Consider the following 20,955-nt stretch of genomic DNA (forward strand, 5'->3'; position numbering starts at 1 on the left):
TCAGCAACTTCTTTCTTAAATACTCACTTCTAGCATCACATGCACAACCACTACAGCCTCTTGTTCAAACAAAGATGTTCAGAGAACATGCCCTGGGCACATCTAGTCCCAAACTAATACAGCAGCAGCAGGATTTAAACTCATAAAGGCTCTTATGCACATCTCAAAGCTACACTGCCTTTTAATTTCTGCCTCCAGACAGAGTTATCTTTCCAAGCTGCACAGAGCAAAGCACAGCACCAGTTAAGTCACAAGCCTTGCAGGAGTGGGAAGAAAGGAGGAGGCCCAGGACTGCTGCTGTAATGGAATCTGTGTGTCTGTGTGTTTGCACACCTACACCACATCCATTGTATATGCAAAGTGTGCCGGATTGTCCGGGCATGTTCTCTGCACGCTGGCCAAAGTCTCTGTTTGCTGACACATCCTGCAGAGCCAAGGACAGGATGGAGAAGGCTGATGCAACTGTAATCTGTTGCCTGGGAGGTTTAGGGTGCTTCAGTGCCAGGGAGCAGCTCTCTACCCTAGGCTGAAATGCTACAGTAACTTCGTATGTTTTACTGCCAAACTACATCCAACAGAACATAGCAGCTATCTGACTGAAGGAATAAAGGAATTAGAAGCTCCTTTGGGCTGTGGCTGCTGCTGCCCCACACCTAGCCCTAGGCCATCTCTGCCCTTTGGGATGATTTTGCACTGCAGACACACTATGGAACATGCCCTGTGTCCAGAGGAATATATGGTCCAAACAGAACTATAGCAAGATTATGACTCAAACAGTTTTTAGGTTTTATTAATAACCTATTGGAGAAACAGAATGAGGAATCTACAAAGACTTTTCATAGTTTTCCCCATTCAACTTCCATTCCAAACACAGCAGGAACTGGCCTGGGGACTCTTCTTTATTATAGTAGATAATAATATGCCTTATTGATAGATAGATTGATAGATAATAATATGCCTTAAAAGATGATGAACCAACTATGTACCTGTTTCCACCTGGACTTCAGGATAGCAGAAATATAAATGGGTGATCAGAACTCAGCTAAGAACTTCTGACCTCATACAAGGATTGTTTCTTTCAGCTTTATGTCAGGGAGAAAAGAGATGAGTGAATGTGGTCTAGAAGTTCATTTTCTCATGGCATGTTTATAGTCCTTCTATTCTCCACTTCTCCTCTAAAAATAAGGAATAATTTAATTCTATCTAGAATTTGAAGGGAAATATTTAAATTATATATCTTTTCTCTTCCACATATAATTCAGGTATATATTTCAGATAAATAACATTTTATTATCTAAATTTGCCAAGAAAAGCTGAGCTCAGAGACCTCTATTGGGAATGAACGAATTACTCCACATATGTGAAGGAAACAGAGACCATTCTGCAAATCACTGAATAGACTCTAACAGCTAAAGAACAATTAAAACTAAATGTAAAAGTCATGAATTTTTGACAAATTTATTATTAGTTACTTCATTTCCACTTGATTCTAGTTGGAACTGCAAACATACTGAAGCACCATGAGAAATACTGCCCTGACCTTGTGATCTCTCTTGTGATTTCTGGGATGCTTCCAGCATGTTCTGAAGTTCAGTCAGAGATACCAGGAAATACGCATAAAATTATTTTGATGTGAAAACTACAGGTCAGTTAAGTGTGTAAGCCTGGCAAAGTTCAGCTGACAGGAGTGGCTGAGGATCTCCCAGGACGGTTTTATAAAATGAACCACTATGACAGAGGTTGTGCAAACAACTGCAAACCTTTTATTTTAACCAATCATTCTACTTGTCCTGAAGAGCTCTGTCCAGATAGGGTGGCAGCTACAAAATGCATATGGAGCAGAGCCTGTCCCCAAAAATAAGCTTATACCTGTGTAAGAGTATTAGGTTTGTTAATAAAAGCCAAAAAAAATCCCTACTTCCATTCCCAAAAAGCCCTTGTCCAGGATGAAGGAAATTGTAAAGCTGTTAATAAAAGAAGCAATAAAGCTGAAAGACTAAGAACTATGCTTAGGACAAAATGAACATCCATTTTAAGGAATAATTCTCCCTGTATTTCAACAAATGTAACCCAAAAGTGGCTACAATACAGGGCACTACCTCAGGTCTGCACAGCACCACAAAAATTAGAATAAGTGCTGCATAAAGTTAAAATTAAGAATACTTAGAATATCAGCACTGTCATTACATAGAAGCATAATTACAGCTAATTACCTTAAAGGTTAGGAAAGAACCTGTGCAAAATAAAGGAAGCTCTTTCTTCTGTTAATGGAAGGTTTGGCTAATATATTTGTCAGGTCCAGGTAGAAGAACACGTATTTCTCTTTTAAAAAGTAACATGCCCTTTATGTGAATCTATAGCAGAAAATTATGGGAGTTATTAAAATCACTGTAGAGGGGTAATAGATGGTTCTAATTCAAAATGAACTGAGTAAAGTGTGACTTTCGCTGCTTGCAATGGCAGTTGTTTAGTCTAGGCAGTCTCCCATAAATCTGAACAAAACCCATGACTCTGCTGCAAAACAAAATGAATAAGAAAGGCAACAAATAGCTTCACTTTCATTTCTAACAACCAAGCCAGCCACCACCGAAAACCTGTGATGTATCTCCAGCTGATAGATACAGGGCCTGGGAAACAATAATGTACACCAGCTATCAACACAGCTGCATATGGATTACCTGTTATCAGACATACACTTAAAAAAACTCCAAAAAAACCAAAAAAACCCACAAGAGAATCCAACCAAAAAAAACCACCCCCAAACCCCCAAACCAACCTAACAAACAGCAAGTCTGAAATGTCAATTAAATCATTGAATGCATTCACAGGAATGTACCATCAGCAATATTAGACATGATGCCTGGAAAGTAGTAGGTGGTTATCCATTGCTGCCAACGACAGTAGCCAAATAGTGCCCTACGTTGAATTTGATCATAAATTCTCACTTTCTCTGCGTTATCCAGATTGCACCAGGAACACTCAAAATAGGCAGGACAACAATCATAGCACTGAACTAAAATTGGGTTGGAGTGTGCGGGGGGGGGCATGTTTTAGGTTTTTTTTCTTTAAAGTTCTCTGACTTTATTTTCACCAATTAGCTCAGTATAAGCTGGGGGTTCCTTTCTATAATTAAATTATCATAAACCATCTTCTGCCACTTTCCACTGGCTTGTCACACTCTTGATGGTTGATTGATATATTTTTCTTTCTTTCTTTAGGTTAAGGTAAAGTCACTTTAATTACTAAGGCTCTACGGAATAAATAATTATAGAAATAACTAATTTAGTACGCCCCTAACAGTTTGGCAGAAATACAGTAGCATTTTCATTCACAGGAAAATAAACATAATTTCTCAATTGCTACTGAGAAATATTTACATAAAATTCATAGAAAATCAATAGTTTTATAAATCTAATAATTCAAATATTCTATCAATTTGTTTACCATAGCTATAGCTATCAGAAACTCTATCAGGACAAAGTTGGGGATTTTTTAATTTCTAAACCAGAGGCTGGAAAAAAGAGAAGACAGCAGCAACCTTCCCAAGCTAGGTCTCATGTCTGCTGTGTCACACGGCCAAACTCACATGCTCATTCAGTACAAAAAGACTCAGTAACCAAGATTTCCCCCAGTATCCTCCAAATCTATTGCCCAGTAGTTTCAGTCTAGTAAGATCTATTTCTTTGATTAATTAGCTTCAAATATATCCTTTTTTTTCTGCCAGAAACAAATTTTTCAAGTGTCTGGTCAAGCAGTAAAAAAAATTATTGCTAGCAACATTCTTTCCTTTTTTTTTTTTTTTTTAACATTTTATTGATCTTGAACAACAGATTTTCTTAAATTAAACATACTATGTTAGCTTTTAAAGAGAACAAAATGACACCCCTAACTGCCTGGCTAAAAATCATTCTGTGTTCATTTCTTCTCTTATTACAGAATAGAAAGAAAGTAGTTACAGTTACTACAACTGAGATGCATGATGTGCACCTTAGAGAGGAAAATCTCAGTAGCACAGACAAGAGTCTGACGTGCTGTGCCAGGAAATGTGGATGCACAGACCTTTGCCTCTCTGTTATCATTAATTCCCACATTGTCCCAGGTATCAGTATGGATATAACTATTCCTCTCCTCGTGGCCATATGAAGAGCACAAGAACAGTGAATGAGTGACAGAGAATATTTCTGCTATCATTATTCCCTGTCAGTAAAGGGCACAAAGCAGTTGTTGCACATTTCCTTAACTAAAAGCTGTGTGTCCAACTGTCCATGCTGGCTTCATTACACTAATGAGCCTTTGATAAGCCCAAGAAAACCATTGCACTGTGCAGGGTTCATTCAGCAGGATTCATTGGTCTACCAGCAGCCATGAGGAAATTTGGGGTTCATTAGTATGCTGGTGATGCTCAACTTATTTCCTATTTTTTACCAGAAATGTCATTCTTCAGCCAAGATGCAGACATGAACGAGAACAAACTTGGCTGGAGCTGACTCTGCAGTGGACAAAGGCAGTGCTGGCAGCTGGCACTGAACCACTCACATTATTCCAGCCTAAAAAGCAGTATCCACTCTGCGATCACTGCTTTTATCACTGACCAAGTTAGCAGAGGTGATGATAAATTTGGCTTGGTTTGGTTTTTCAGTGTCAAGTCATGAAGACATTCAGGGAGACTGGAGAGCCTCCAGCTATGGAAAACTTGCTCTGGTGACAGGATGAATGTCCCATGTGCAGCATCACACACAGCTTCTTTTTTGGGAAAACACACGTCAATGTGCTATGTTTGGTTGCTTTGCTATATGACAAGGAAGATCTGAATTGCCTATCTGGGCATGTGGATTTGCTCAGTCCATACAAAAGAGCACAATGCAATAACAGGCTATATTTTCTAAAGCAAATATTAAACACAATGTGTTTTTTAAAAATTAGTATCTGATATGAATGTTTACTGGATATTATCACAGCTTTGAAGGGATGGACCAGAAGGAAAAGGAAATTATGCAATGGACTGGAGAGTGGAGACATGGAAAACAAAATGTTCTGGCAGTGTATAATATGTTATCACCTTCTGTGACTTAGCCACATAAACTATGACTATTATAGCTTTGTTTTTTTGTAAAAACTTAGCTCTGAGAATTCTAGGTTGAACTCAAATGTAGTGCCAAATAACAAGGCTGATAAATTCACCTACTTGGTGCTCCAAGCATGACATGCAGAGGCAAATAATTCTGTTTATCTGTGTAACCTTCTGACTATACTCCCAGGCTGGTCACTAACCAAATGATGGCTTAGAGACGAAAGACAGCCTTGGGATAATTATAGAGCTTTCTGTTGTTTAAAAAAAGTGAACAATTAGAAATTATTTCTGGCCACAGAAATTTGACAAATTGATACTACTGCTTGCTAGAAGATGACAATAAAATGTATGGGTTCTGTCTATTTATAGCTAATTTCTGTATATTTATACTACAGTGAAAAAAATTATAATGTCCACAGTAGAACTGAGTGAGCATTACACACAAACCAATATAACTGATCTCCATTTTGAAAGTGTAAGGAATGAAGAATAAATACCAGTAAGGCAGTTTTCCAGAGGTTAGCAAATGATTGCATGCATGTGTCTCAGGCTATGAACAAACATCCTTTTTCAGTCAAGTGCCTGTAGCACTCCACCCACTTTTATCATTTCCTGACAGCTACCACTTTTATCCAATTCCTGTAGTAGATCAGTTCACATGAACATGCCCAAATTTCTTCCAAGCAATATAAATTAGACCAGTGTAAACAGTTGTAACAGGTGATGTGAGGTAACCTAGCCGATTTTCCTTGCAGCAAATGGGCAACACTGGAGCACTGGCAACAGAACAGTAAGGGTGGTAATTTCTGGCAGGTGGGAGGTGGCAAAAAGCTGGAGGTGGTAACCTCTTTGCTGGTACAAACAGATGCAGAAAAGGATGCCAGTCCACTGCTGTAACATGATTTGAATACACTCTAAAGCACATTTAGGTTCTTATATACAAAGGAAACTCTGCATCCAAAAAGTTTTGTTTCTCTTGTTAAAAAGGTTTTTTAAAAAAGGAAAAAAAAGATGCTTTCAAACCTCAAAGTGAATTGAAAAGAAAGAAGCCTTCTGGAAGAACCTTTAACTACTGTTTTACACAAGATTCCCCCCCATTTTTGTGTCTTTAATTCTTTGCATATGAATAGCAGTTCCACTTTCTTTGTCCTACAAAATATGACAGATTCTAGATAAAACATGCCAACCAAAGTCAGAAGCATGAGCTATGGTGTTATGTGCACCACCTATGCACAATATGGTAAAACAGCTTTTGACAAACTCGAGTAGTTAAGAGAACAATGCAGAAAGGTAATCTCCATGGTTGTGCACTCAGGTTTCCAGCCCCGCAGTAATTGCTGTATCCCCCCATTCCCAGAGAACCAGAGTTATAATGCTTTCATCTGCAGTGGCACCCAGCTGTTGCTGCACCCTGTGGAGTGTCCCTGCCCAGAGAATTACAGGAACAAACCCACAGTTCAGCCTTGTCCTTTTCTACTGTGGGCCCTAAATCAGCTATTTGACACCTTTATGTGTCACACCCAAACTTTGCACAGAAGGGCTGGAAAAATCTGCCACTGACATTGTCCTGGTGCTTTTTGTAGGTTTACCATGTTCAGCAAGGGCAGCTGTTCACCAAGCAGCAAAACTGGCTATCTGGCTGTTCAGCTGAGCCACTGATGGCTCTTCTGGGCTTGTGCATGTGAGGTGGCCATTTCTGGACCGATAACAAACTTCTCCTTTCTCCCACGCTGCATTCACAAGGCTTTTTGGCTGCGCTGTGCTCTCAAGCACTACAGAGGAATGTCTCATTAGGTTTTCTCAGCCACTTCTATGAAGTTTCACATTGTTGCCCAAATACAATTGGTCTGTAACTATTCGGAGAATTTTTAACTTCTGAGGCTACATACTCTGTGCTAGGCAAATGAATACAGGGATTATAAAATCAGCCTTCCAGGTACTTTCAAAGATACCTTTTCTTATGCTAATAGAAAAATAAGAAAAGGTTTAAGTGGGCTGTGTTATTTTTCACAGAGCAATCTTGAGTAAATTAAAATGTAAATTTTTCTACAATCACTGCTTTGGGTGACAAACCTTTTGCTTTAGTCTTTAGATGCACCCTGCTTCCATTTGATTTTCATATTCAGAGATTTCGGAAGAATTTGCCTGATCAGTTCTGTGATCTCTTTTCTTATTCCTTACGCTGACTTATGCAGTTTCTGCAAGAGTCTTTTTAGCTTGCTAAGCCAACAGCAAACTAACCCAGTAGAAAGAAAAAATCATTTTCACATGTTGGCTGAGTGAACTGAATCAAATGAGTGCAAGAATAATGGCTGAACTGCTCAGGTATGGGGAATTGGGTCCTCTGAATTTTCTGTTACCACCTCCATGGATGTACAACTCCTGGGACCAGGCCTTGGCCCTGCCTTGGGAGCTAGGGTTCCTCCCTCACCAGCAAAATCTTCATGAGTCTAATGTACCTACAGAGCAAAGTCTGACAGTGCACGGCCTGGCAAGGCTTGGTGTCACAACACCCTACAAGAGGCAGCACAGCATCCCTGCACAGCAAACCTCAGCAGGGATCCTCATCCCCTGGAAAGCTTCAGCGCCCACAGCACCCAGCACCTTGAGGAACAATAATGTCTGATTCTGAATGCCTCCACTCTCAGTCACGTATGCCTGCTCCCATTGGGGTTTGGTACATCCAGTCTTGCGTAGTTTTTAAAATTAGCTCAAATATGCCAGCTAGAACACATAGATTATCTTAAAGATGTAATATCATATACTTAAAGAGTTAAGACTATAAACTTGATTTAGAGGGACAGATACTTAAAGACCCCAGAAATTAAGCTAAAGGACATGAAAAGGACACAAGCCAAATTCATAAAAAATTCTGCTAAATCGATTCAATTCTCAGGGGAACAAAAACCTGATCCCATAATCTTGGATGGTTGGTAGCATTTGCCACAATGGGGCTCCTATCCTGAACAGGCCTCTACGTACAATTACAATGCAAATAATAACTCTCAGTTATTAGATTTAGGGAAATTACTCTGCTGTACTAATATGTACATTACATGCATTATTTACATGAGTCCAAAAAGTCTTGTTAAATTAATATCTTAAAACACAAGTAGAATATAGATAGGCTCAATCTAAAAATGAGCATTTAGGAAGAACAAGACAGCATAAACAAATCCATTTCTTTTTCACATTGCTCACAATATTTTAAATTAATCTCTTCAAAGGGAAATTTGCAGGTTTTCTGTTACCTTTGCTGTTGTGAGATAAACTCTGAACATCATCCCTTGCAGCACCTGGCACCTGAATTCTTGACTTTGCTTGTGTTTTCCAGACCGTCAGATTTCATATATCCATTGTTTAATGATTCCATCCTCACCCTTAAGTTTATGGAGGATTTTTCGGTTTTAATCCCAGCAAATATCACAATCAAAATCTCTACATTTCTACTCCTGGAAGTTAAGACCTCACTTAACAAAATGGACACTCCTTTTGAAAGGGTTTAATACTTCAAACTTAAAAACACCACAAGCTTATTGTAAAATTTAATATTGTCCATGCCTGTTGTTTTTTCACTAAAGCAGATCCATTTTGCTTTGCAAAGCAAATATGGCCTCAGCACACTTTCATGACGCTGCCCTGTTGGATTCTGTTGAACAGCTCCTGGTGACAGAACACAAGGCTGCTTCATTAAACATCCACCAGCAAATCTAATGTGTGAAAAATTTCAACGACTCATTCATAGTTCAGTTAGTTTATGATAAATTTCTCATCAACAAGACATCATAAGCAGAGATCAAAGAAACTCCAGAGAATGATTTCTCTTCTGATATTCATAACCTTGTGAAGCTGGAATTCTAAAGAGAATGAGCAAGGGCAGGTGATGAAATAAGAAAGTTTGTATTTCCAACTATGGAAACCAGTTATAAAATAAAACCTCTTCCCAAGTAGGAAAACAATGCAAATGGGGGGAGAAAATGTATTTTTTTACATTTTTTCTTACTATAGTAAGTTTTTTACTATAGTAAGTAGTTTTCTTCTTACTATAGTATTTAGCATCAGGAACTTGTTATTCACAAAAAGGGTTTGACTGACTGGGAGACTGACATTTTCTGTTCACAGACCAAAGCCATCATGAATAGAAGGATCCCTGGGTTGTTCTACCCCTGCAGAGCCCTTTGTCTGTCCCTGGCTTTCAGTTCATTCTGCTGTCCACTCCTGCTTAGTGCAAACTATTGGGAGACACCTTTTGAATCTGGAATTCCAAATTTCCAAATCACACTTACAGATCATACCTTTATTTTCCTAATTGCTTTGCAATAGGTTTAGCACAATAGGTTTAGTTGTGTGCTTTCAGGTGTCCTAGAAATCAAATACATAACAATCATACTGTTGTTCACTTTGGAACACAGTGATTTTGTTCATCAATTTCTTTGTTTTCAAAATATGGAAATCAACTTAAATCTTCCCAGTTTGGTTCCTGTCAGTCTACAACTGCTAAAAACCCCCATATAAATAAAAAATAATTCAACTGAAAATGAATATTAAAATTTCCTTCAATGTGACATACTGTTGCAAAATTCAAATTCCTAGGACTACAGGAACTGAAATAACAGATCTAACTAGAGACACCCTAAAAATCTGGTCAGAGAGATATCAATACTGAATGATCTAGAAAAAAAAATCTTGAAAATAAGTGGTTGACTTATGCCTTGAAGCATTTTGAAGGTTATCCAACCTACTGCAGCTGTTCGGTTCACATGTCCTTCATCTGCATTAGGAACCATGCTCTGGGCCTGGAAAAAATGCTCAGCAAAGCACAGATACACAGCAAAGATTTAGAAACTTGTTATTTTATGTATATGGTCTCTGAATACTAAACACTTGAATCTTCTAAGGCAAATGCCCAAAGTAATGTTTCATTCACATTAAATGCTGTAATAATGAGGGGAATGTCATATGCTTTATCAAGTGTATGCAAGCATCAGAGTATTTATAAATAGTATTTAACAACTGTGTATACATATTTTTATCAATATACACGTTTCTCTGCATGTATGCACTTTACACAACACTACATAAGATAATTATATAAATTACATAGCTATAATGGACAATTATGAACCAAATTATACTCTAATATATCATTATACTATTACATAGCACTACTTTGCTGCCCTCTAATACATATTTACTGCTACTGGTTTCCAGAGTTTTGGTCTTGGAACACCTTAAAAACCTACACATTTTGAAGTTACCAGGAAACAAAACAAGTATTTTTTCTCTCCCTGTCTCAAATTTGGAATTCTGCACCCAAACTTCAAATACTGCCAGAGGCCCAGAAACTGAATTCTTCCTATCACTGCAGTAACAGGATAAAACTGCAGCACTGCATGCCCTTGCAGTGCTGCCAAGAGGCAGCTTTATTTCACTTGAAATTGAGATTTAAGGCTTTGACTGAGACACAAATCACATGTCTAGCCATCTAACTCACTGGACCTTAGCACCATGACTTTTAAAAAGCAGTTTTTATCATTTTATACATATTTTCCCTATGACTGGAATCACGGTGTGCAAAGGTGTCTGGCATTACAGGTAAAAGGGATAAAATTCCTATTGAAAGTTTACTATCCTGTTAACACTTTTAGTAACAGTTTGCATTGTACTATGCAGATAGTATCAAGTATTCCACAAAATAGTATCTTCTGCCATAGTTTTCACAGGACTCCTGGAAAGGGCTGCAGAGCTGAACAACAACTTTGTCAATTTTAAAAATGGCTCACCCCGAACATAAATGGGCAAATCTTTGTAGGACCCTGCTGCATGGCCCCTTTTACTAAAAGAGAGGGTTGTACTAGAGTACTAAACAAATCTACTTGAGAAATTCTTTGTGAACTATGGCTCAACTGATGGCAGTTATAATACCCTGGGCTCAGTTCATCTATACAAGGAAATTTGCAACAAAAATTGCATGACAGCATTAATAAAAGTTCTAAAGACTAGTTCTATATGCAGAATCTATTTAAAATACATCCCCAGTAAATTCTTATTCCTCTTAAAGAGTTTAATTTTAAAACAAATTCATTCAACATTTGATAAAAAGTCTAATTTCTAGACAGAATTGCATGGAAATAACTTTTGTTATTGTAACAGTGTGCACTGCAGAGGTTTTAGAAGAAATATCTACAGGCATCTACTGTAAAAGATCAATTTGGAGAAATTCAGGATAGACTTAAAATGATCAAAGCCTTTTAATACCGCAGCAGTGAAACCATCAAACTCTTGCTTAGATGAACACACCTAGTGATTGTCAAAGCAAAAAGCTCTTATTTGCTGCAAAAACAGGATTTCCCCTCAGTTATTTTGGCTTAACTAAGGCTTTCAGACAAAAACAGTAAAACAAAACAATTCTATTATTTAAAAAATAATTATTAAAAAAATCAAATGACACAATGGAAAAAAAACCAGGAGTGTATTGGAGAGGCAAGAGAAAAGGAGACAAGAAGAAAGGGAGGAGAGGGTGATTAAAGCAAAATACAGCTCCCAAGAACATATCCTTTAAAATTCTCGCTATATTTCCTCTAAGACACAGGTTTCTTGGAAGTAGAAAAATTTTTTTAATTACTTTCAACTAACAACTATTTCCAGATAATTAATAATTCTGAACAGCAACTATTGACACTGATAATTTGGATGTGAAAAGGAATGAAAAGTTTTCAATGGACACGTTTTCCAAAAGTTGTTATTTTTCACAAGTTGTTTCTGTTTTAAGAACTTGCCAAAATCTAAGTCAAAAGTAATGCCAGGTAGAGCTGTACATCAAACATAAGAGTGGCTATAGTGATGAAACCCAAGCCCTTCCAGTTCAACCCCCAGGAGTGGTTGCCAAAAGAAGGTGCACACTCTGCAAGCAAAGTTTATACACACAGCACTTCCCCCAAGGCAACAACCATTTCCAGCTCCCAGATCTCCTGACTAAGCAGAGATGTTTATGTGCTCAGTAATCCTCACTGAATTTCTCTTAGACACTTCCAGGTTCCAACTAGCCTTATATAGATGCTTCATTCCCACATCACACCCAGTGAGGAATTCCACAAGTTAACTGCATGTCTCAAGGAGAATCATTTAATTATCCAGGATTTTGGTTAAGAAAATTCAGATTAGGTCAGATTAAAGCACTGGGGCACTGATCTCAATTTAGCATTTCTGCATTATATAAATGAGCTAAAGCTCATATTTAGAAGGATTTGGCTTTAGATGAGACAATTAAGAGGACAGTGTCTGTTACTCCACAAACGATGTGAGTTGTGTGGCTGGTGCCTCCTCCTGCACACTTTTCAAGCGAGGAGAGAGATTTGGATGCATTGTTCTGCTGGGGCAGCAGCTGAGCTCTCAAGGGGCACTGCTGGTTTCATCGTGCTCAGTACCTCAGTACCAGCTCCAGCGAATTATGGATTGGCCTCTTTCCAGACACATCCTTCTCCAATTTCAAGACCCACTGCTAGTAGCACTGTGTGAGAAATGAGACAACTCAGTTAAAAATTAAAACAATTTATTAAAACGGAAAAACTGAAAAATTGCAACAATTAGCAAAATATAAAAATTTGGGATCCTAGTGGCTCAGGAGGTATGCCCCAGGAGTGCAGGGATTAGAGATCTTCAGGCTTAGACAGCACTGGACCTCTGGTGGAAGAACTTGCAGTGCTGGGCTGACTTTTAGCTAATCCAAAAGTCAAAGGTAAAAATTATTAAAGGCTCCTTAAAAGGAGTAAGGCTTACCCAGCACTGACCTCTACCTCAGCAAAGCTGGAGAGAGAAAAAAAAGGGGCGTGCCTTTCTCAGATGCCTTGTTTTATAGTGCCTTTGCTCCACCCACAGCCCGCCCACAGCCCACCCCTTCGGTTTAAGGTGATTGGTGTTTTCCCTTTGACAGATTATCTCTGTCCACCAATGGCTCATCCTTGTCAGAGGGGTGGTATTAGTTGAGATAAGGGTCATTAAAATTCAGGTTGCCATGGAGCTTACAGGGTAATGGCTATGGGGGCTGGGCTGTTTGTTGGAACTGGGGTTTTGAAATCTGCCTTGGAACCAAAGTACAAGTAAAAACATAAAAAAAATACATCCAACACATCTTAAAACACTTGTAAAAGTATACAGTAAACACAGGAAATATAACTCTTATGGTGTACAAGTGATTAATGGAACTTAATTTTTGGTACCTGGGCTGATGGGTTAATTTTAACATTCAATTTAAAAATATTTAACTCAAAATTAATTAATTAAAGCACTTAATATGCAAAGACCAAGCACAAATAGGGATTTCATGTATGACAACTGTCTGGATGGTTTGAAAGCCAGGATACACAGAGGGAAGACAGTCAGTATGAAAGGTGCAATTTTATGTGCTCTCCTCTTGGATTTTCCAAGAGGAAAACCTTTTAACAGAGGGTTAAAAGTGTGTTATCAGAGGGCTAACAACACTTAGGTAATCATCTCTACTCTCCCTTGTGGCTGTTTGGGTACAAACTACACTCATGGTGAGTTTAACTTACCTTTGGCATGCCTGCATGCACATTGGACAAAAGAAACAAGAAATGACAGCTCAGAAAACTATTATACTTTTCAGATAGAGAAATATTATTCATCCAATACCTATTCATATCTAATCTCATCATTCATTTAAACTTGAAGAGAAAGGGAACCTTTTTTCAAAAGGTCTTTTTCTAAACAGACCTGCTAATGTTTAATCCAATTGTCATAGCTTTTTCTTGCTTTTTTTCATTCATTCTTTGCTAAGTGATACCTACTTTTCATTTGGCAAGGTGAGCAAGTGAAGGAGAGTGAAAATACAAAGGAACTACATGAGGATATGAAAAATTTAAACACAACACACCTTAGTTTTCACTGCTTTGTCTTGCCTGGGACTCTGGAGCAACCAAAAAGGCTTAGGATCCCCTCTCCCACACTCCCATCCCCCCTGCCCCCCCAAAAAAATGCATGTTTTAGAGTTCTCCCCTATGAACTACATGAGATGGAATTATCAACTGTTAGTCTGTGACATCCCAAAACCTTGAACTGACAGGAACAATAAAAATCAACTAAAAAGAAAAGCTCTACAAGAAGTATTTGTTAAATTGAGAGACTTGAACTCTGCTGAGACATTAGCTCTTCTTTTAAGTGATAAAAATCAATCTTGCCATTGGAAATGAGGGGATCTGTGATATATTCCACTTCCCATGGCACAAACAAAAATCATTAACACATCACTGTCTTTGCTCAGTTTCACAATAGAATTCTCTGGTTGTGGGGAATAGTTGTGTCACTTGTTTCTGAAATGTGCTGGATACTGGTGACACTAAAATATGATCACAGTACATAAGTACTCTTTTGGAAACATTTCCATGTAAGCAGGAAAAGCCACCCAAAAGATGCAGGAAGTTTTTTAGGGCTCAGACAAATCCACTCATGAACACGAAGGAAGGCTGCTGCTCGGGTCACATGGCAGCCAGGACCTGGAAATAGTGGCATGTGTTCACATGCTGACGTGTGTGATTTTTATGCATCCTTAACACACCAGCAGCCCAAGTTTTAACTTCTGTTCAGATTTACTTAATTAATTTTTCAATTGCCTAAGGATTAGGTGAGTGCCACTGAAATATCCTCTTCATTCCTGGTTCCATGACAGGAAGAAGGATACTGAACATTACTTTTCTTAAGCTACTTTCCTTACTTGGAAATGCCAATTTTACTCAAAATCTTTATGCTATACTGTAAGATGAATTTAAAGTGTATGACTTGGCAAATAATACAGTTTTTCCTCTTAACATTAGGTAGTTCTACTATACTTTGTTCATACCATCCTCATTACTGCCACAGGTTTAGGTAATTTTTGTACTATGAAGCAGATATTTTGTAGCTGTATTTTTATACCTAATCAGACACAATATAGAAACATATTTAGATTGTGGACCTCTCCTGCAGAAAAGCATAGGATATTTACGGTTTCAAACCCTGGACAGAACCTAGACTTTTGTCGAGTTTCCACTAGAATTTTCATTAACAAGTTTAAAGCATTACTATCACATCTGGAAATTTCAGAACCGACTCCAAAATTCTATAGTTAGGAGCACCTTCTTATCTTTTGGGGTGATTTAATCCAAGTCAGTCTTCTGGATTAGCCTGCTTATTTTGTTCAACTGGGAATCTCTCTTCATTTTACTTTTCAGTAAGAAAATCATTATCTCAGGTCAAATCTAAAAGTGCTATGGTTTGTCTGCCCAAAACTAGCTCCAAAACATTTTACAAGAAACGGCCATGTTGCAGTGAAGTAGTATTTACAAACCCAGCCTTCAGTCTTTACTGCACCTGACAGAAACATCACTAATACAAAGTAAAGGGAAAGGGCTGAACCTCCTTCGGGGTGTCAAGAATTCACAATAACTTTTCTTGCTCGTGATTACTGCGCTGCCCTGTGGGAAGGTAATTTATGGAAGCACATGGATCAGTGTGGCTTTGCTGAAAGAATTCATGTTAGAGTGGGATGTTCTGAGAAAAAGGATATTAAATCGGCAACCCGCTCACCTGGTATTTTTCCAAAGCAAAACTCTTTGGAGGCTCAGAAAGATCTCTGCATGCTTAACTGTAATTACCATGAAAAAAATCTTTAGCAGTTTAATTGTGTTGTTTTTGCAAACTGACCTATGAAACTTCCCAGTTCCCTGCAGCCATGTCACTGAGTCACCAGTATGACATTTTCAGCAAGAGTCTGTTGTGGAAGCCAGGCTCTTCAGACACTATTTCCTTCTCCAAGTCACTACACAGATTAACAGACTAAAGCAGTTCCTAGGAAACAGATCCTGCAGGAACTTTTAACTTTTGACAGCCAAGAAGTTGTTCAAGCAGTATTTTTAATCCCCTCTACCAGATTTACCAGCAAACCAATGCTCAGCCATTAAAGCACTGCAGCACTTTCCAGCCAGTGTCTAAAGAAAACAGCTCTTTATCAGAGTTGTTTTCTGCAGTATGTACAAAAAGTACAGAGTGACAAAGCGCCTTACATTGCACAAACACTGAGAGAGCAAAAAAAAAAAATGAAAACAAGGCATTAAACAAAGAAAGGATGTGTACAATGGAACAGGCACAAGTTACTTCTTTTTTTGTTTTTCTTTTTGTGCTAAAAATAGAACACAATGCTTATTTTTGTGTAGAGACTACTCACCAAAGGCTGAATAAACCGGACATTGAGAATATCAACATCATTAAAGCTCTTTCTAATTTTCAGTTCTTTATGTAGATTCACCCTTTCCTGATATTACTTACTTCAGAAACTAAGTCCTCTGCAAGAGAAAAAAAAAAAATCAACAGAAATTCTCTTAAGTGGACATTGTAAGAGAGAAATGATCAGACTTAGTCCTATGAGAGTTAAAAGTGGCCTGAGAGGAAAATGTGCGACACTGAAGCTATGAATTTTATCAACCAAACCTTCTGTAACTTTGAAGCTCTTTCAATTCCAGCTCTTGTACAAGGCTGAACAAATTCCTTCACTAATGTTTCCCAGCTATGAAACAACATTGCCTGGAGTTACTTTGAATGAACAATAATTAGCAACAAATATAAAGCAGTGCACATCCAGTGCAGGTCACTTTAGGAGTTTTCTTGCCAGAACTGCCATGCACTTAAACAAATTAACTATGCTGTTTTATCATGTCTTATCATTACACTGAAATTAAACCTTGAATAATGTTTGTAACAAGACTGTTGTGGCAAAAACCTAAATCCAGCATACTTCCACATTAGGGTTCTTTGTATTGTGCATCACAAGATGCTACTACTGCAAATATTTAAACACAGGGATTTCATGTCACAAAATATGTTTGCAGGATAAAGACTCCATTGTAAATGTATCACAAGTTCCTTGTAAACTACCCAAATCTTATTAGGACAACAATATCACAAAACCCCAGGATAGATTTGCAGATACAATACAGAAATGAATAGTCTATGATTTTAGGTATTTTCTAAAAACATCTATAGACATAAGAGTTGTGATGTATAAAAAAAAAAAAAGAAAAAGAATAAAAATATGTTGACTTAGAAGACAAAATACAATCTTTCTGATATTAATGTTTTATTAAGGAACTTTTATGTAAGAAAAAAAAGAACTAAAATTTAACTAATTTCAGATCTGTTCCAACACAGCTAATTTTAACTTCTCATTGAATAAAATATTTGATTTTCACCTCCAATAATATTTCATGACTTGTTGGGTCTAATTAAAACAAAAGCTTCCTCCCTGACCATTTCAGTGGTGCTGGTGAGCAGCTGTTGCAGATGGAATTGGGGGCACCTAAACCACCAATTTAATCTGAAATGAAACTACCAGTTTTATTTCTCTGATATATTCATTGCCAGATATTTACAGACTTCTTGAAAAGTGCCCACAGTATCCCCACATCTTTTTCAGAGATGCACCTGGCAACAAGAGCTATGCACACTATTCTGGATGTGGTTAACAACTGCCTTTACTTACAACTGATACCCTGTCTTCCTACCAAAACCATCTAGCCTAATGCATCTTGGAATTATACTTTCCTTTCTCACAGTCAAATGGTAGCAGTGACTCATGGCCAGTTTTGTTATTGATTACTTCAGTCAAGTTTTTTTATCTTTGTGTCACTTCCAATTTATGAGCCCCATTTATAGACAAATTCCTATCAACTGTATGACCTTGCTCTTCATAGTAGGAGATTTCTACCTGTTTCTCTTGCTGTATTTTCAAGGTGTCATCTAGCTCTTAATGCTCAATGGTTTGGTCTTCTCAGTATCAGCAAGAGGCTCCCATGTTTTGTCAGTCTTGTACCTTTCCTGCTGCTTCTTTAATGAAAATACTAAAACAAGATTAGCCAAAAAACTGTCCCCAAGGAACTCCATTAATAAAATCTCTCCACTCTGAGTGTTTCCTTTCCAATGTGAGAAACTGTAACCTCTCTCTTGTCTAGCTCATCACACCTTAACATCTCTTCTACTAAATCCCATTTTTTCTAGCTTAAATAATAATTTATTGCATGGGTTTTTTTCAGCTAAATAAATAGTCTGAAGTCTCACTAGAAGGGTTTGCATGTCACAAGTTGCTTTTTGTAAGCTTCTGCTTTATTTTACTCTATTTTTCAGCAGCTGCTCTATATTTATGTTTTTCCTTCTAAACTCATGTCATAAGACCAGTTCACACTTTCTTACTTAACAGACATTTCTGAAAATGCTGTCCTAAATGCACCAAGCTATTTTATCTAAAAACAAAATCATCAAAAATATTACAGCTAAAAGAACAGCATTTCACCTTGCCTTTTCAGAGAAAAAAAATATGATGTGGTCTAATAGTTTTAAGCAGTTGCCCAGGTCTCTAAGCAGTTATAACCCTGAATAAAATGGTTATTTTAGTGTAATGATGCTTGCTCAGCAATTACTAGCAAATGCACATTAGCAGAAATGCTCTGCAGAGTTAAGAGCCTCTGAATGTGCCTGTCTGTGCATGCACCACATGGTGAAGGCACAACACCTGTACTGTGGTTTTACAATCCTTATGCATGCTATAAAGGCCCATAGCAATCAGATCACTATTCCTGTGTAACTGTTATTGTTCACATAGAGGGACTCAAAGGCACATCTGAACCATCTCAGACTTTGAAAGAGATCACTTTTGGACCCAAACTTTTTGACAGCTTAGGCCCACCTGGAGCAGGCGACAATTATACACAGGAAGAGTTCCAAGCTTACTCTTTTACTCGGTTTTACAAACTGTTTTGCACTACTAACTTCTTCAGGTTTTCAATTCCTTCCTATTATGACTGTTGTCACAAATTTCATTTCAGAGGCACTGGGATCACAGAGTGAACACACTACGACAAAGAAAGATCAGCAAAACTTAGAAACCAAATTTAGACTCTATACAGATACAACTGAAAGCAGCTGCCAGATTTTTGTTAATCAGTTGGAGACTCTTGACAAATGCAGTTTCAATGCCTCTCTTCCTCTGGTGATGATAGTCCATGGCTGGTCGGTATGAACTCACATTTTATTTTTAATTCAAATTAAATCTGATTTTATTTCCTTCTCATTATGCTACAGAAGTAACATCAGAAGTAAGGTTTTGATACAAAGATGATAGATTTCACTGGTAGCTATCATGGCTAGAAATAATACAAAGTGGATATTCCTGACAGATTCTGAGCAATTTTTCACATGGGACTCCTGTGCCAAGGATTAAATTCAGCCCTGGTTTAAAGCTAGCAGAGCTTGAACAAGTAGCTGAATTAATGTGCTATGCCCTGGAGAGCTGAATACAGAGTTTCATTTCTCTGATATGTCCACTGCCAGATATTTACAGACTTCATGAAAAGTGCCCACAATATCCACATATCTTTCTCAGAGATGCACCTTTAAAAAGAACTTCTCCACAAGCCCCTTCAGTTGAAAGCGAAGCCTTCAACATCAATGAATTATCACTGAACTCCTTCCAGTTAAACTGTAAAAAACCAATTCACCATGAAAAAACCTTTCTCAAAAGCATACCAATACTAAGAGTGACTTTTCATCAGCTTCTTGGTTGAAAAAGAAACAAAAGAAAAGGCAGGATAAGAAATTAAGTCATTTTAACAGATCCTTGAATTCTCATAGAACCAATGGAATCAACATAAGGTGGCACAATGGATCTTTCTTGCACATCTGCAAATATGCAGAGGAGCTGTGAACACCCCCCATAATGCACAGAAGTCCCTTAGCAAATAAGAGCCAAGCCTTGCAAGGAAAAATCTGTTCAAAACCTACAGCCTCCTCAAACTCAGACCTGAAGCTGCTGCCATTGAAGTTCGTCATTCATATTAACGTAATTTGCAGAGCTGTTGGGCTCTTGGAGGAGTGCATGTGGAAACCCAGACCCGAGACTCCCAAATTCTGTTACACTAGAAGAGATAAGGATATTTTATCAATTTAGGAAATACATACAACTAGAATAACAATTAAATCTGATAGATTAAATAATAATTCTAGTCCATCAAATCAGAAACATGCTTTGACGCAAGAAAATTGTACCAGGTATTCAAAAAAGAATAGCTCAAAAAAAGCAGCTCTCAAAATGGAATGGCTAGAGATGACAAATGCCTGCTGGTCTGCAATCCTCCAGCTTCCCTTCTCCGATTATTTTAATTTATACTTACAGGGATAGCTGCTCTTGAATGAAATCAGACATTTTTTGGGCATTTCTATCTTTCTTTTTAACCAGTACTACCAGTTATGTCCAGATGAGTTAAAGTCTTTGGGGACATCATTTTCACTGATAAGAGTTCATATTACAAAACATACACTATTATACACTTATTATACTGACTCTTAATTTTTTCGGTCCACCAAAACCTAAAGATTCTCATCACTGAAGCAGGCCGAAGCCCCTAAAATCCAGTTACCAGCATTAATCCCTCTCTGTTCATATTATGTTTTTTTGTTTCCTTATGCTTTTCACAAGAAATATTTGGTAGAGACTGCTTTCCCGTAACAATGGCTTTCTTATCGTTTGGGGGTTTTCTTCAATTACAACAGGTGGATGGGATATTAGAAAGTTGGATTTGGAAAATGGCAGCAGCTCTGAAGTCTCAGGATAAACAAATGAACGTGATCATTGCAGACTGGATTATACTGGCTCACCAGCACTATCCCATCGCCGTACGGAACACACGCTATGTAGGACAGGAGATAGCACAATTCCTGGAATGGCTGGAGGTAAGAACTCCCAGCTCAACACATTTCTCTGAAAAAGACCTATTGACTTGTTCTTATACTTCCACAACCTTTCTGAAATACTATGCTTGGTAATGCTTTCATTTCAGTCACTC

At 37.8% G+C, this 20,955-nt stretch overlaps 1 protein-coding gene across 1 annotated transcript in view; it reads left to right on the forward strand.

Annotated features, from left to right (window-relative positions):
• LIPC (lipase C, hepatic type) overlaps nt 1-20,955 on the forward strand; it is a 52,161-nt gene that overhangs the window by 18,166 nt on the left and 13,040 nt on the right. The window contains exons 2-3 of the mRNA XM_069025878.1: nt 18,940-19,127; nt 20,663-20,842. Of these exons, the coding sequence (XP_068881979.1) occupies nt 18,940-19,127; nt 20,663-20,842 (368 nt within the window). The remainder of the gene's footprint in view (nt 1-18,939; nt 19,128-20,662; nt 20,843-20,955) is intronic.

This window comes from Aphelocoma coerulescens, chromosome 10 (genome assembly GCF_041296385.1).
Source record: "Aphelocoma coerulescens isolate FSJ_1873_10779 chromosome 10, UR_Acoe_1.0, whole genome shotgun sequence".
NCBI classification, from domain to species: Eukaryota; Metazoa; Chordata; class Aves; order Passeriformes; family Corvidae; genus Aphelocoma; species Aphelocoma coerulescens.